Source organism: Nestor notabilis, unplaced genomic scaffold, assembly GCF_000696875.1.
Source record: "Nestor notabilis isolate BGI_N333 unplaced genomic scaffold, ASM69687v1 scaffold4251, whole genome shotgun sequence".
NCBI classification, from domain to species: domain Eukaryota; kingdom Metazoa; phylum Chordata; class Aves; order Psittaciformes; family Psittacidae; genus Nestor; species Nestor notabilis.
Genome location: NW_009914979.1, coordinates 19,237 through 37,591, shown reverse-complemented (window position 1 = coordinate 37,591; position 18,355 = coordinate 19,237). Strand labels below are relative to the sequence as shown.

Here is an 18,355-nt window from a genome sequence, read left to right as displayed (position 1 = left end):
ATTCTGTCTTTAGACAGGGAGGATGGGCCAGGTGACTGACTGCTCAAAGGCCTTTCTTGTCCTGATTTTATGATTTCTATGAGTTTGCTCTGCCTCCAGCTCCCTCAAGGATGGGAATGAAATCTGACATCTCTCTGTCCTTACATGCAGTGCCAGGCAAAAATAACAAGTAATATAAGAGCAAAATACAGAAAGCTACACAAAGAAATACAGTAACTGATACAATCAATCCCTCCAAACATTGCAATATAAATCCACGTTTCTCCCTCCCCCCATCAATACCTCTAACATTTTAAAATTATCTGATAATTTAACATGTGTCTCTATCTCTTGACTATCAGTGTGATCCTATACATTCCTTGAGCAGACAACATATAAAGACAGATCAGCCGTTTTAATTGAATTTAAAATGTGGTTTAAGTTAACGAAATTCATGAAAATAAGTACCTATCCACAACAAAATAAAATATTAGATATTCCAAATACTCTCCTTCAACCCTTCTGAATTCTAGTAGACTTGAAAGGATCTATCATGGAAGAAATAAAAGGGAATAGCTGTGACAAAGTTACGGATTTTAATGCCATAATAAAATATTGCAACCACTCCATCTTATCTAACACCTGTATTTTCCCTCCTACTGTAAGTAACGCCAGAGGAACTGGAATCCTCAGCACTGTCCCACCAATTTATGTTTCCATTTATGAGAAAAACTGCATCTTGGTTTCAGTTACCCTTTCTTACTTCAGTCATGCATTTCACTGTGATTATTTCCAGACTATGATTCTACAGTATTATTAGATAGATAGGTAGATTTGAGTACTTGAGAACCAGAGACACGAAACAATTGCATTAATCCCCCACATCCTTTTGCTTTTTCCTAAATGAGAGCAATACATATTACGTATATTTCACTTATGTAATATGAATGTATCTAAAGGCACGACACAGACTAATTTATTTCATCAAACATCAAATGAGAAATTCACTTATTCTGTCATAAACACTTCAAAATACAAAAATAACCACAGAAAAAATATATCTTTAACTAAAACACCCCCAAATTTGGCCTCAGAAAAAAAAGGAACCTAAAACTTTATGTTTTAATTTAAATCAAGGTTGTGTGCTTTAAAGGATTTTTGTTCCAGGAATTTAAAAAGTGGTTCTTCCATTCTTTGCTAAAACTTCTTATCCATCTCTTTATAAATCAAGAACATGCTTAACAGCACAAAAGAAAGGTATGTCTAGAACATTTGCCATTTATCTTTTTGTCTTAATACATTTTAAGCATACTCATTCTTAATAAAATTAATGATTGTATTACTTAAAACTATTTAGCATTAAAATCGTATTATTCTTCTTTAACATTTTGCAAACTTTAATTGATCCTCATATTCGTCACAGAAGGTAAGAAGGTGTTATTATCATAGTTTTATTCAGAGGGAAAACTGAGCTAAGGAAATCCAACCACTTGCCCAGTGTCACATCTTTTGTCACATCAGGTCACTCAGATCAGACCACGATTCTGTACCTCAGGCATACCATTTAATTCTAGAAGTCTTTGTATGATTTAGGCATCTGTCTCAAAGCAACTGTCTTAGCATTTCTTTGGGAGATCATGTTGTATCAGGAACTGCTAGATCTGTGCTCCCTAGAAGCCTACATACGACTACACGTTAGCCTTTAAAAAATTTCAAAACACAAAGGAAAAAAAAAAAAGACAAAACAAAAAGTCACTAGATGTTTACTACATCATCACATACCAATTACCTAACAAGCTGTTAGGTGCAGATTTACAGTGACACAAGGAAAATTAAAGTTGTCTTCAATATTTTTGACAGTGTAGCATCTTTGCTCAACAGTCCTGTGATAAAGAATGTTAGAAATATCCCAGAGACATATAAAATTGTGTTGGCACAGCTGATTGTCTCTTGTCCTTCTATTCCAATTCCCTCACTTCCTGTACATCTGTCATGGTTAAAACAAATATAAGACATACCTTAATTGTACTAGTGTGTGCACCAGGATATTCTTTTTCCTCCAGGGTTGACCAACGTTGTATAAATTTTGACACCAGAGGATCGTCATAGTCAACTATCTGAAATCCTGAGACATTAGCTCCTCCAAACTGAATTTTTGACAAATCTCCATCAGTAAACCCCTATGTACAGAAAACATTGTCTGTTATTCAAACAGTTTTGGCAGATTTCTCATTAATATATACAAATAAAGAGTTATCAGATGACTTCTACTACAGAAGTGTAAGCCAGCTTTCTCCTTAAACAGGATCCAGGTTTAAATCCTGGGCTGCCAGGATTAAGTCATCAGCTCTGCCAGCCAGCAATACCTTTTGTTGCTCACTAGACAAACACCTCTATAGAGCAAGGGCTGAGTGGACCTGTCCTTGCCATGCTTACTTTCCTAAACGATCCTGTTAATTTCAATGGGACTGCTTAAATGAGAAAGGTAACACTTACATGAATAACAGCTAGGCAAGCAAGTTTTAACCAGAAATAGTTACAGCCACAGTTGAGTCCTCTTTTTGTTAGGAACACTAAAGCACGTGGAAGGACTTACCATCTCTCCTGCCTCCACCCTCTAGTATAAAGAACTACTCATTCTTACAAAACACTCTCAACAACTCATTCTTACAAAAGGAGGTATGGTTTGTTTTCTATGTTCTGTGTTTTAACTTGCCACACAAATGATTTTACATGAAATATTGATTTCAGAGCTTATGGTTTAAATGAATGCTCTGAGTGAACATAAAAAGAAGTAGCAACTTCAGACCACATTAGCAGAAATTGCCAGAATTGCTCTACGAGGTGCTCTCATTACTGCATATTAATCACACTCATCAATGATGTGTTGCTGCACGTTAGTACAGACACTTCTACAGGGATCATGAAATTTCCTTCAGTATTACTGCGAGCTTGACGTTTGAACAGGAACATTCATTATATACTTTCACTTCTCCATTTATCAGCGTATTTTATTCTTAAAATGGATCAATTTTGTGATTGATCACACTATACAACATTATTACAACCAAAAAAAGAAGAAGAAGATGGGATATGACCAAGTACTAGATAAGCTGTCTTTGTATCAGAGAAAAATATAATTTTAAAATCATTATCATATATATATGATATTATACAAAAGATATACAATATTTGCTTTAAAGTGTAGAAATCTGTAGAAAGGAAATATGATATTAACCAGCTTTAAAATACAAGATTTACTAAGTTTTAGATCTTACTGTTACAAACTTAGAGCAATGGCTAAAATAACAACCAGTTAATATAATGAAATACACCAGGCAATTTTTCTAAAATCTTTATTTCCCTCAAGACTCAAAATACTATTTATACAACATTTGCAATGCAAAATACCAATGTCTAACAGGGAATTTTCAAATTTTCTAAGACTTTCATGCTTGCTCTGGTAATATAAATACCTTAACTTCTTTATCCTAAAAATTCGTTAATAAATATAAAAATGAAACCCCACTGTTGTGCTTTTAAAGAGGCCTTTAGAGTACAAGGTGTCTTTGCACCTGTCTAGCAACACATGTGATTCTTCAGAATAGGGCCCTCCTGGAGGGGGGAAGTGTTTTGATCAAAGATTGGGAGTAGACAGGGATTATGTCTGAAGTGTGACAGACACATTGTGGTTCTTCTGTTTCCTAGGCCCCTCAAAGGACTACAAAAGACAGAGTCTGAATTACAGTACTCTGTGCCCTGCTGGAATTCATATCAAACACTATCATAGTCCAAGAATAAATGATGAAAAATTTATTCTTTAGGGGCACTCACACCATGCAAACCCCAAAACCCTTTTCTGGAATAGAATCATGGATTCAAGTCTGCAGAATTTGCTTTGTCTGTTACAAAGAAACAATGGATAAGATTCCCTAGCTTCAGTAAACAAGTCTTGTTGACTTTAACATCAGTAAAATGGCCCTTCACCTTCAGATACACTTTCAAAAAAATTACCTTGACAGACCTTAGTGAGTTTCCTGAACTCTCCCCCTTAGGAACACTATTAGCTTATACTATCTGATCACCTATGTTCAAGAAAAGATTAATTCAAACAGATTACCAAGCCAATCTAAGGAATGAAGACATGTAAAGCTGAGATTCACTACTCTAACAGAAAGCAAGCTGAGAACCATAATTTTTAAGTACTTCAGAGGTGAGAAGAAAAAGCAGTTTGCTGAATGAATGTATTGGCTTATAATGCAGAAAGTTACTCTTCTGATTTCCATACTCTACTTTTCTAAAGTATGTAGAACAAAGTATGAAGTTCTACTGAAGGTGCTGAGCAACCTTCACTCCCATTGATAAGAATATCACAGAAGGCATTTAAGCTCTGAAAAGGCTCAGCCAATAAAACAAACACCATCTCAACACATTAATTCATTTGGCAAGGATAAAGACATTTAGCTTTTTTCTATTGTCTAAAATTCATTTAAAACAAAATACCAGTTGATGTGTCCATAAACAGTAAAATGAGTAATACGGGTATTTTAAATATTAAAAATGCTTACCAGATTTGCAATGATATAATGGTATCCTTTAACATGTTTACCAATTGTGATCACCTGTAAAAAAGAAGAAATACCCTCGTAATGGAGAATGTTCACCTGCTATGTGGACCGAGACTTAAAAACTGCAAAATGCATTATAATGTAAAAGCTTGTTATGTGCTTTATGGTACACAATACTGAGTTTGTTCAGTGCTTTACTTTTTATTTTACCTAATTAATACATCACTAAACATACACTCTGCTGGCGGAAATTAGTCATGTTGAAGTCCAGGTCTCAAGAGGGACAGTCGCTCCAGGCAGAAGAGCTGAATGCTGATTAGTCTGCTGTGTGTTAAAGGCACAACCTAGACAGGAGAGAGGAGGCATCAAGCAGTAGAAGCACTGTGCCTTAGAGATTCCTGCTCAGATTGTGCTCCCTTCGTAGCAGAACTGTAATGTTTCCTGAACTAGAAAAGTTTAAAAGCCTACTGACATTAACGAAAGCATCTACATTATGAGGAAGTCTTTTAACGTTCAAACTTTTTATTGCCCTAAGGCTTCCTCATAATCTCCCTCAAAGCCAGCTGGTGGTTTCTCAGCAGTCTCCAATGGCAGACATGTAGTAAAGTCTCCCAAATAAGCCTAATTAAGACTATGCCTGCATGAAGTTTGCATTTGAAGTAAAACACTTCTCCAGAGAAAGGATGTGGAAGATAAGAGGACTCTACAGGATTTTCCATCTTTTGAACAAAGGGAACAACTTAAATCAAGACAGAAGGATTCATTTAGTTCTTCATTTAATATATAACTAAAATATTCAGAGTAGGCATCCTGTAAGTTTTATCAGGCTAGTAACGAATGACATTCCACATATTTGCTTTAATGAAGTTACAGAAATGTAACTGAAGGCAGTGTTTTATGTTACTGGAGTTTGAGACCAAGAGTGATCGCATTACATAGGCCATAGAAGTTATTCAATTATCCCTTTTGAGCTGAATAGATACATGATATATGAACTTAATTATTCTAAAACAGTTACTTGGTTCAGGCTACTTAAAACTCATTACTTATTAAAGGTTTAAGAACTAAGTTGAGGTATATTTCTTATGCAGCTGCTGCTTCCAAAGAAACTTCAGTTAGACCAAACAGATTAGCTCTTCTGAATCCTTCTTCATCACTGGAATCTGAGAAAACAACCAGTAGCTATAACTTACCAGTGGCTGGTAAGTCTGCTCTAACTGCCACTGGGTACTATTTCATTAATCTAGCTTTCTCAAACATTGCCCTGTGCCACTCACCCATATATATGAACTATAAGGACGCTGCCAGTTAAAACTCAGAGAATATTCTCCAAAAGCCATGATGAAGGAGCTGTGGACGTAAAAGGTATTCACCAGTGTCTCCAGTTTAGACTAGCATCTCAAGCAGTAACAGACAAGAAGTGGCAGTACTTGTAGAGCTGTCCAAAGGATGCTATCAGTGGGAAAAGAGATTCTGCAAAGGAAGCTTGCTCAGAAGAGATAGAGGCTATGTAATGAAGAGCATGGTAACACTGACCTGCCAAATCAGAGAAGAGGAATATAAGCTAGTCTGAGAAGAGCTGGGAAACTGAAATATTTTTCAACTTACATAAATCTTTGAAATCTGGAAAAGAAACTAGAACATGAGACAAAAACCAAGAATGATGAAGCAACTTCACAAACACGTTGTGTGACTATACGAAGATCCAAGGACTACAGAGCGTAACTGAGTGAACTTGAGGCTACCACCACAGCTTAAAATGTTAGTGGGAAAAATCAAAGAACTACAATAGGTTTGTTCAGAAATAAAAAGCAAGGAAGAAAGTAAAGAAATTGCTGCTCTATGTATCAAGAATGTAAATAAAACTTCAGCATTAAGAAAAATCTGGTCAACGGAAAGCCTATTGCATATGTCTCAGTAAAAACACACAGAAAAAGAAGAGGGATACTGGTACAAGGAGTCATAAGAAGAAAGAAATTGGTGAGGTGGCAGTCTTTTGGTGGGGGGCAGGAATTAAAAACGTGGTAGCTAAGCAAGACTTGAAGTACATATTCTGCTTTTAGAATAGAAAATCAGAAGAATACACTCAAAGGATATCATAGGCTAGGAAATCCATCGTTCAGCACAAGCCTTCAGTTTAAGAGATAGAGAAAAATAATAGAGAAATAGTTATTTTAGATTTTATTTTAGCTACTTGAGAAATTGAAAGTGGGTTTACCTTTTCATGTAAGAAAAGGAAGGCACAGAAACAGAATGTAAGCATAATGGACTTAAAAACCAGAAACTTATCCATCTGTATGCTTAAGGAATAGCACAAGCATGGGGGATGAGTTGAAAAAAATCTAAGACTCAAAGCAAGGCAGAATCAAAGTGCAATTAGGACAAGAAAAATATCCCAGAGCTGCAATCAAACTATGAAGAGCCAAGTTAAAAAATAGGTCTGTTATTAAACAAAGACAATAAAAATGAGTGTTACCTAAAGGGTAAAGAGGGTCCTTGTCTTTAAAAAGCATTGAAAGGAGAAACTGAAAAAAACTTGCAGTCAGCCAAACTTCTGTATCACTAAAGAGGTTATAATGAACATTACTTACTTAATTTTAAAATGATCTATAGGATAAGATGATGATAAACAGTCAATATAGTCTTGTCAGGATCAAAATATGTCAAAGCAATTTCTTCCCTTTCTCTGGCATGATAGCTAACCTAATAGATAATGAAGAAGTAGCAGATAGGATGTATCTTGAGCCTAATAAGGCTTTTGTTCTGTACAACATCATTACAAGCTCTAAAGGGAACATGGACAAGACAATTCATTAAAAGGTAAGTGAGCAACTGTTTGAAAAGCCACATAGAACCAGGTGAAGAATACCTGTAAGTACTATTTCGCTCAAGCATTGCTCTACTTAGTGTATTTCTCAACCTAGGCAACAAGTCAGAAAATATGATTTCAAAAAACTGCAGATGAATGACAGGGAGGAGCAAATGCTTTGTAGAACAGGATCAAATTCAAATTTATCTTGAAAACTAGAGGAACAGTTTGTGGATATAAATTCCAAATAAAACAGACAAATACAATCCATTCTACTTAGGACACTGCTCATTGCCTGAGCCCCTCAAAATGTAACAACCTTCGTAACAAACACCAAAATAACAAGCCCTTCAAATAAACTTCAAATCAGTACACGTACACTCTGATGATATATTCCTACAGATGCTGCACAGTCTCACATGGTCAAGCACAAGCCAGCAGGGAGCTATCCTTACAATTGTGCTCTGCATGCATGAAAAGAAGGAGTAAGGTACAGACAGTAAGACCTTCCTAGACACTAAGACAGAAGAGGTGGATTTGAAGGTAATGCAATAATTTGAATCAAAGCACTGTGATGCTGTTGTAAAAAAGAGAGAGAAAAGGAAAAAAAAAGCATTTTGGCAAATAATGTATGTGTGGGTGGAGAGAAGACATAATTTCTGTTCTGTTTAAAGCTCAGGTGCCTTAGCTATGGAAAACAACAGCCAATTTTGGTTAACACACTTTAAGAGGGAGACAAAAGGACAGTATGAATGACAAAAAGACCTTAGAAACATGAACTACGAAGGGAGTTAAATGGAAAAGAGAAGCTATTGATAGAGCCTTCCCAAGACGTAAAAAGTTCTTGGAAATAGCATTAGAAGTAGAAAACATTTTCTAGGTGTAAGAAGAACTAATCTCTAGGCATTATATAACTATTTATTATGCACCATATATAATATCATATCAACTACATATAATGTAGTTTACTACTTAGGTTCTGAAACAGCCTAAATGAGATTTATTTTTTTTATAAATAATCAGTATATAAAACCATATGGGAGCACCCAGATAGAATTACCTTACCTTTGAGCAAAGGGAGGGATTATATGATTTGTATATTCACTTTCTGCCCAATATAGATGTGGTCCTCAATACAACCTGTCACTTCCAAATGATGCACAGTAATCACAAAAACATGATCAAGAGAAATGAACTCATTACGTTTACTTATGTAGCTAACTGCTGTCACTGAAGAACAGAGAATAACAAACCTGATCAACTATGTCGTTGACTTTATCGCGTTCACAGTCCAAAATCACTCGCCTTTCCTTTTTTACCTCTAGATCTTGAAACAGTGAACGGTAAGTTTCATCTTTTCTGTCATTGTTAATATTTCCTACATTGATAGCAGTCACTTGCCATTTCTTCTCAGCAGCAGAATCCAGCACAGCTTGCAATGTTGATAAGCCTAGCGAAGCACAGGAGAAAACAGAAGATACGACTGATAAAGGTTTAGGAATAACAAGCTTATATAATTTGATTTATGAGATTACTTGTTTAAGATTTCCCTGTAACTTGTTCTACCCATCACACGTTGTTAGGATGCAGAAATGAAGGTATGTGTGGGCCAAATCAGGTCTTACTGCATGAAATTTATATTTACATCACAGCAAGGAATCAGTGTAGATCCTTGTAAATACAACCTTTTGGTTTTGCTTCAACCTTCTTCAGAATGGGATTTTGTGAGTTTCACTGGTCCACTGCTGGAATTCCACATGAAGGGAAAAAGGTCTTCTAGGAGAAAAATGATCCAATTACGGCAAGAGGATCAGCTGCTCATTACAAAACACTACTGAACTGCTTTTGTTCTCAGGGCTTGAGCAGTACTGTATTTAAACTCAGACCTTACTGAGGTCTATGGCAAAATTCCCATGTTCTGCAGTTGTGTTAATGAAGTCATTATTTCTGTTGCCCATAGCCATATCCCCGATTATGAAAATAGATGTGCTGAGATGTATTTTCATATACAGAAGTAGGCTTAACACTAACACCTACAAGTAGTCTAAAGAATTTTGCTTCCATATTATCCTTCTGGAACATTCCTGCCAGGAAGCTGTAATGTCTGTACAGCTGCAACTTCCTACAATATAGTGTAAAATCAGTGAAGATTTTATTTGACTGGTTTTCCTTTTCAAGGATTAAATAACAGAGTATAAAACCATGAAAATTACTGCTGAAATTAATTTATGCTATACAACAAATACCATTTTAACCATTTCCAGCAGTACAGGAATTAGACTTCTTATGTTTAAATTCCTTCCAGAAAATTCTATATAAATCTAGAGAACAATTTTAAGGATAGCAGAGGGTACTACAGAAAAAAAGAAAGTTAGACTTCTCAAAATCAAAAAAAAACCCCACACCAAAAAAGCCCCAAAGGAAACTGAAACACATTGTTTCAGATCTCATTTAGTAGATTTCAGGTCCTCCAATCTGTCTATATGCTTACCCTGAGTTAAACAGAATCATAGGCATAAATTAGTAAAGGCTATTAATGCTAATACTATCTATTACAAAGGGTTTCTGTATTTCATTCCTCTGATCTTCCATTTTTCCTAAGGATTCCCTTTTCTTGAGGTGTTCTCTGCAGAGTTACCAAATGGCTGCCTGGATTTCTTGCTTTCTATAGGTGGCAGATTTGTCATCCTCACACAGCTGATAGCAATACACATTGCAAAAGAATGAAAAAACAAACAAACAAAAGCATTCACAGCAATAGTTCTGTGGATGTGGGAGTATGTGGAGAGTGGTTACAGAAGTGGGACTCCACAGAGAAGAAAACTCAAACAACGTCAGTTGCTTTTTTTTTAAACTGCAGGTATACTTGTTTGGGAATCTCATGTACCTGAACTTCTTTTTGGTTATCACAAGACAAACTCTTAACTCAGTGAGGTCTGCAATGGAGGAATGAACAGAGGCTGTGTAAATTAGCTATTCTGTTACATCTAGAATCCTCCAATAGTATCTCTACTTTTTCCAAAACCCACTGTTCAGTATTGGCAACACAGAAAAGGGAAGGAGGGTAAAGGACACTAATCCACATTATTCAAGAGCAACTGCCATTATTAAGCCAGTAAGAGTTTGGACATGCATATACTGAATGGCCTCACTTCTTATAGATAGAAATGAGATAGGAAATTGCCCTGCACTTCAACCAGACAGCCCCTGACCACAGGAGAGTTGCAAAAGCAGCAATATCTTATTCCTTTGGAGTAAGTCATCAAACTAATTCCCATCAGCTTTCACAGCTTCCATAAAGAGCAAGTCTCTTTGCCTTTTTTATCTCACTCCTGGAGGTGGAATCATCTTAAATTAGGTATCATTCCTTAAAGATCTGTCACTGTCTCCACTGTGGCACTTATACAAAAGAGTTTGGAGGAATTGTGGACACTGTGTATATTCAGGGTCTGACGTCAGCGTTGCTGAGTACATAACCGCCCGGCTCTGCAGCTTAACCTTGTGCAATCAGTGGGAGCACTGAGGAGCAACGATTTACTCAACACAGAGGTAGGAGCTTCATGCCTTGGAGCTTGTTATCACTGGGGTGCCTTGCAACAATTAAAACAAACAAATAAGGGAAAAGGGTATAATCAAAGGGTGACTACAAGTAACAATTTCACGCTGTTATTCCTGGCCAGATTCAGACAGTGCAGCTCACAAGAAGAACTAGGTGTTTTTCAGTATTTCCTAAATACAAATAACATGCAGGTCATGTACCGCACACTGCTAGCTGATTGACAGAGTAATTGGCTAAGCAAGTAGTTTTACATCTGTCCTTTCTAAAACGACACTGAATGTTTCTGATCCTGATGTTAATTTGAAAAGGATCTGACAGAGAAATGGGCTTCAGGTTCATTATCCCCCATGACACTACTCTTGGAGGCTACACACCAGCATTAGTTTTTCTAACCTTAGTCCTTACAACAGTGGTAAACTGTCTTGACGAAGCCTCTGTGGCTTCTGAACAACATAATGCATAAAACAGAACCAGAATGCAGAGACTAACACTGCCCACTACTCAACACGCCATGGTGTGATATAACCGTCCTTGAAATCCAGTGGCATCTTACCATTTAATGTGCATTTAATATTCAACTCAGACCAAAGAAAATGCAGTTGAGCCACAAAATAGCCTATTTAAAGGTAACAGAAGGTAAGAATTGAAAAAAATTAGCCAAAGACTACTAGATGAGGAGAACCTGAAAACAGAATGACAATAATGGAATTCCTGAAAGGCCAGTTAAAAAGACCCCAATACTTCCATATAATGCTGCTGCTTCCTAGAAGATTGATATACCACAATTTCCAAGTGATTTTTCCCAGTCCATAAACTGTTACTGTTACTACAGCCAGAAAAGGGCATAGGACTTGAGAATGCTGTACAGTGGAGTAAACTGCTCACAAGCAGCGGATTTGGGTTTATGAACACACACCACACGCCCCCCAGCTTTTTTATGAAAAGCAGTCTCCAAAGAAGCAAGGGACTGCATCCAAGATTTTTGCTTGCTTGGTGTCCAACTATCGATTTTGCACATATGGAGTGAATCTGTGGTAGCAGATTGCCCTTCGTGCTCAAATGCTTACTTTTTTTCTCCTTAGATGATTCTTTAAAAAAAAAAAGAACAAACTTTTCATAAGATCTGTTTTACAACATGTGATTAATCTCACATCACTTATCAGCACATTTGCAATTCTCTTCATACACACTAATAATTTCATTCTCATTTAAACAATTTTCTGTCCCAAAAGCTCATTTCTAAATTTAAATTTACATTTACACTTGCTGCAAGTAAATATTCCTTTACTCATTTACTTTTCTAATACTAATTCAGCATTTCAGTGAGATACATCCAGCAAACAGCATGCAGATAAAAAGCATCCCATCTTACCCCTGTCGCTGTCATACAAATACGCAAACTTGGTCCACTGATAGTATTCGATCAAGCTAAGAAGAGCTCCCTTGAGGTCAGGTCTCATCTGAATGACAAAGGGATGTGTTCCATCTGTTGGGAAGCTGGGAGTTATGAAGGAGACATGAAGAGTCCCACAGAATGATGTTATGGTATTTACAGACTTCTTGTCATAGAATCCAAAAATAGCAAAGACTCCTCTTGAAAACTGGGAGCAGACTAGGAGGGAGAAAGAAAAACAATTAGGTGGGAGAATTTTTTTTTTACATTATTGAAAACTCTGTCATGTATATGAGAAATAATGAAAATGTCTGATCACATAAATACCAGGAGAAAACAGCAATAATCTATGAAGATTATTATTTTTTAGTATTATTGAAAGTTTCCACTAGAAACAAAACAACCAAGAAAAAATAAACCAGAGATGTGGTTTACGTTCCTAGACCATTAATTCAGAAATAAACCACACCACACCAAGTTATTCTTAAATTCAATTTATATTGTAAAGAATAGTGATGCAAACATCAATCACAGCTGTAATTTTTAAAATGAGTCATTTATGACCACATACAGTATTATGGAAATAGAAATTTTTTTTGTCATATTAAAAATAAATTGGCTCTGAGTTGAGACTCACTGAGCTTTCTGCAAAATGCCTTAAATAACTTTCCATTTGGGGAAATATAAAGCCAAAACTAGAAGAAAATCCATTGACAGCAGAAAAGTAAGAAGTTGATTTCATTTAAACCCCTTCTGTTTCAAAGCATTATTTTAATTCCTGCTTTGTAGGACTCAGCAAAAACTGGTCCTTCTAGATGACACTTGCGGTTATGCTGCAGAAAGAAATAACCTCAAAGGTGTAAATAACATGCTGATTATTCACTTTCTATCACCGGAGACAATTCAAGCCAGTCGCTGAACACTACAGACCACTGCAGCCTGTGTAAAAAAGCTAGTTCTCTGCTTTGACACTGCAGGACATGCTAGTGCCTAAGTTCTAAAAGCAGTGCACCTTAAGGAAATGCTCACCTCTGATTAATTCTCGTTTATCACCTATATGCTCTTTGGTTTGCACAGTCACCTTGAACAAGAGACAGCCTTCTAGAAAACAAATCTAGTCAGCCTCATTGCAATCCCTGCTACACCTGACCTGCTTACAGATAGAAATCGCAGTGTAATTGAAGCTAATTTTGCCCTGACATTTAGTGCATTGATCCTTCAATATAATTCACTTAAAAGCAAAAATAAGTTCACTTATTTTTAACATGTCTCAGATCTGAATTAATATTAATACATTCTCTTTTATAGTCAACTTAATAAAAAAAAAAATCATCACTTTATGCCTGTTATTCATTGCTATTCTCTTTTCATGGATTTGCCTATCTTTGCTACCAGTCAGTCACCTCTCATACCTTAATTTATTTCTATACTCAAACTAAAAGCATCTAAACAGTATTGGTGAAATTCTGAGTCTGCCAGTTTCAGCAGTTATCATCAATTAACACTAATTAGGTCAAAATTTCACCTCAAGTGAGAGAATACAAATGATTACAAAACTTGATGAGTAATAGCCTTTTTCAACAGGATGATGCAGGTTTTCCAGATGGGTACAAGATGGTCAGACCTCTTCTGTTCCAACTGCAAATCAATACAGAATCATAGAATCATCTAGGTTGGAAAAGATCTTTAAGATCAGTAAGTTCAACCACTAGCCCAGCACTGCCAAGCCCACCACTAAACCATGTCCCCATGTGCCACATTTACATGGCTTTTTGAATACCTCCAGGGATGGTGACACAACCACTTCCCAGGGCTGCCTGTTCCAGTGCTTGACAACCCTTAGAGAGGAGAAATGTTTCCTAATATCCAATCTAAACCTCCCCTGGCACAGCTTGAGGCCATTTCTTCTTGTCCTGTTACTTGGGAAAAAGAAACTGACACCCACCTCACTACACCCTCCTTCCAGGTAGTTGCAGAGAGTGATAAGTTCACCCCTGAGTCTCCTTTTCTCCAGACTAAACAACCCCAGTTCCCTCAGCCGTTCCTCATCAGACTTGTGCTCCAGATCCTTCACCAGCTCCGCTGACTTTCTCTGGACCTGCTCCAGCACCTCAATGTCTTTCTTGTATTGAGGGGCCCAGAACTGAACACAGGATTCAAGGTGCAGCACAGGGGGATGATCACTTCCCTGGCCCTGCTGGCCACGCTATTGCTGATACAGGCCAGGATGCTGTTGGCCTTCTTGGCTGCCTGGGCACAAGCTGGCTCATGTTCAGCCAGGTCCCTTTCCACCAGGCAGATTTCCAGCCACTCTTCCCCCATCCTGTAGCATTCCATGGGGTTGTGACCCACATGCAGAACCCAGCACTGAGCCTTGCTGTACCTCATGCAATTGGCCACAGCCCATCGATCCAGCCTGTCCAGATCCCCCTGCAGAACCCTCCTTCCCTCCAGCAGATCAATGCTTATGCCCGACTTGGTGTCATCTGCAAACTTACTGAGGGTGCACTCGATCCCCTCATCCCGATCACTGATAAAGATATTAAACAGAACTGGCCCCACTACTGAGCCCTGGGGAACACCACTTGTGACCAGCCGCCAGCTGGATTTAACTCCATTCGCCATCACTCTGGGCTTGGCCATCCAGCCACTTTTTGACCCAGTGGGATCTTCTTGGTTAGCTAGGACTGCTGATAAGTGATGGAAAGTGGCTAGGTGAATACTTCCACAGACCCCTCAGCACTCTTGAAGGGATCCCAAATGGCCACATAGCCTTGTGTGTGTCTAAGCTGGACACACATGATCCCCTTTGATTATGAGGGCTTCCTTCTGCTTGGCAGCCTGAAAACAACCAGTCTTATTATTAAAGACTGAAGAAAAGAAGACATTAAGTACTTCAGCCTGTTCCTCACCCTTTGCCACTGTTTCACCCTGCATCCAATAAAGGATGAAGATTCTCCTTAGCCCTCCTTTTGTTGCTAATATATTTAATCATTTTAATTGTCTTTTATGGCAGTAGCCAGATTAAGTTCTAGTTGCTGATTTTCTCCCTGCATAACCTGACGACATCCTTGTAGTCCTCCCTGAGTTTCCTGCCCCTTCTTCCAAAGGTCATAAACTCTCCTTTTTGTCCCTGAGTTCCAGCCAAAGCTCTCTGTTCAGCCAGGCCGGTTGTCTCCTCACTGGCTCATCTATTGGCACATGGGACGAGCCTGCTTCTGTGAGCTTAAGATCTCCTTCTTGACGAATGTCCAGCCTTCCTGGACTCTTTTGCCCTTCAGGACTGCCTTCCAAGGGACTCTGTCAACCAGGCTCCTAAACAGGCCAAAGTCTTCCCTCCACAAGTCCAAGGCCTCTGAGAATGGAAAACTATCATTTCATAACTGCTGTGCTCAAGACAGCCTCCAACCATCACCCACAAGTTCTTCTCTGTTCACAAACAGCAGGTCCAATGGGGCACCTTCCCTCTTCAGCTCACTCACCAGCTGTGCCAGGAAGTATCTCCCATGTACTCCACAAACCTCCTAAACTGTTTTCTCTCTGCTTGTCGTGGTTCAAGCCCAGCCGGCAACTTGGAACCACGCAGCCACTTTTTTTAGTTTTCAACTAAAAACATGGGTGTTATCAGCGTTGTTCCCAGACTGAAAGTCAAAAACACAGCACTGCACCAGCTACTAAGAAGGAGAAAAAAAAAATGACTGCTGTAGCTGAACCCAGGACACTGCTGTATTGGATTTCCAGCAAACATAAGCTGAAGTCCACCATGAGAACAAGGCTAGCAATTGTGTGACTTCTTGTAACTGCTTATAGAATATTTTGTCTGCCTCTTCATCCTGGTTGGGTGGTCTGTAACAGACTCCCACCACAGTATCTGCCTCGTTGGCCTTCCCCCAATTCTTACCGATAAACACTCAACCCTATCCTCATGATCATCAAGCTCTAGACAATCTAAACACTTCCTAACAGACAGGGCTACGCCATCACCTCTCCTATCTAGCCAATACCCTCCAAAGAGTTTATAGCCATCCGCTGCAGCACTCCAGTTGTCCAAGTCACCCCACCATGTTTCTATGATGGCAACTATGTCAGTTTTCCTGCTGTGCAATACCTTCCAGCTCTTCCTGCTTGTTGCCCATGCTATGTGCATTGGTGTAAATGCACTTCAAGTTGGTCTACTGATCCATCTGCTATTCTGGGAGGGGGAGAAACCCCAATTCCTACCTGACCATTTTCAGGTGCTTCTATGGTTTCTAAGACATCGACCCTTGCATCTTTGCTGCTTCATGATCTCCAACCCTTACTTCCACTGATGCAGCAGACCAAAGGAGCTCGCTAACACACCATCCCTCAAACACTGGCGTGTCACCCCCAGACTTACCTTGAATAAGCCTCGGTTTATCCCTTTTCTCCTTCAAGTCTAGTTTAAGACTCTATCAATAAGCTCTGCTAACTCCTGTACAAAGATCATTTCCCTCCTTTAAGAGAGGTGTATCCTGTCTGTTGCCAGCAGGCCTGGTGTTTTGTAAATTGACCTACGATCAAAAACCCAAAAATTCTGTTGGTGACACCAGGCTCAGAGCCAGACATTGATCTGCTGGCTCTCCGTTTCTTCCCTCATCATTCCCTGCAACTGGAAGGCTAGAGAAGAACACTACTTGTACTCCTGATCCCTTAAGCAGTCATCCCAAAGCCCTGAAGTCTATTTTGATTGACCTCAGAATTCCTGGTACTTCCATTGCTGCTTACCTGAAAAATCAATAACGGACAATAACCACTTTCATAATCAGGGTCATACTGGGGTGGGAAGCTTCCTCTTCACATGCTTAACCTGGGCCCGAGAAAGGCAGCAGGCTTCCCTAAGAATTGGGTCCAGCCTGTATATTATTGTGCCTTCTGGTCCCTTCAGAAGGGAGTTTCCTACAACAATGACCAATCTTTATTTTTCTTATTGGAAGCAGTTTTGATGCAGGGTACAGGACAACTAAACCTCAATGACACCCCCATGCTAGGTGAACCACTGTCCTTGTTATTGCCTGGTTCCACTTATGGAGCCTCACAACTATTGTGCAAGGGCACCTGTGCACATGGGGCAGTCACAGAGGGGATGTGCCTGCTGCACCAGGCAGGAATTCATTGTCACTGACCCAAGTCACTGCGTTCAGCCAGGCAGAGAGGGGATAGGGAATCCTCTGTATCCTGTGTCCTGTCTGCTTGTTGGGCCTGTCCCAGGGAAGGCAGGGTGTGGTTCCAGTGGTCTCTGACTCTTTCTCTCACACTCCCTGTTACTTCCCATGCTACTCCCCTCCTTCTGGAGTTGTGTTACTAAGTGGAGAAATTCCTCCACCTGGGCACGCCTCCCGCAGAAGCGCTCACTGCTGTCCTCTGGCACAAGAGCAGGGTGCACCCCACAGCTAGGGACACCAGGGTGGCAGCGTGTTCCCACTGGCACTCTGTCCGAGCAGTCATGTCCATCATGGTAGGTGCAGAGCTCAGAGAGACCATGGCTTTCTGCTGGGTGGACACCACTGCTCCCTGGTTGAGCTGGCAGGGTTTCAGTGCCCTTCCTGAACACCCTCCTGTGCAAACTGCAACCCAGACTGCCACACCATGCCCTTGCTGACACACCACACCTGGCTTGACAGTGCTCCATAAGGGCTGCCTTTGCTCCTGGTCCCAGCAGGTCCCATCTGCTGCTGTGGCACAAGCTGTGGGCCCCTGACGGCTCTCTCAGCTCCCGTCTGTGCACTGTGCTAGAGCACTCAGCTGCTGTTATGTAAAGTTCCAATATTTATGTCAAGTGTATTAAGGGTATAACACCACACAGGTTGAACAAAGGTTTCTGAAAAAGGCTGTGAATTTATGAAGAGCTTTTCTGTTTAACTTACTGGAACTCCTCGTTCTATTCCTGATTACTATGTTCTCACTGAGACAAAACCAACCCACCATCTCCCCACATACTCAGGAACAATTGTTTCCCATCTGCAGCAAAGGCTAAATACTTTCTGAACTTGCTACAATAAAGGTGTTAATGTCTCATAATACACCTT

At 39.2% G+C, this 18,355-nt stretch overlaps 1 protein-coding gene across 1 annotated transcript in view; it reads right to left on the bottom strand.

Moving 5' to 3' along the window:
• Nucleotides 1-16,455, bottom strand: part of LOC104400345 (glutamate receptor 2-like) — a 35,400-nt gene extending 18,945 nt beyond the window's left edge. Inside the window, exons 1-6 of the mRNA XM_010023902.1 lie at nt 16,210-16,455; nt 13,338-13,389; nt 12,288-12,527; nt 8,610-8,806; nt 4,548-4,601; nt 1,998-2,159 (exon numbers count right to left, since the gene is read on the bottom strand). Of these exons, the coding sequence (XP_010022204.1) occupies nt 1,998-2,159; nt 4,548-4,601; nt 8,610-8,806; nt 12,288-12,527; nt 13,338-13,389; nt 16,210-16,455 (951 nt within the window). The remainder of the gene's footprint in view (nt 1-1,997; nt 2,160-4,547; nt 4,602-8,609; nt 8,807-12,287; nt 12,528-13,337; nt 13,390-16,209) is intronic.
• Nucleotides 16,456-18,355: the final 1,900 nt, after the last annotated feature.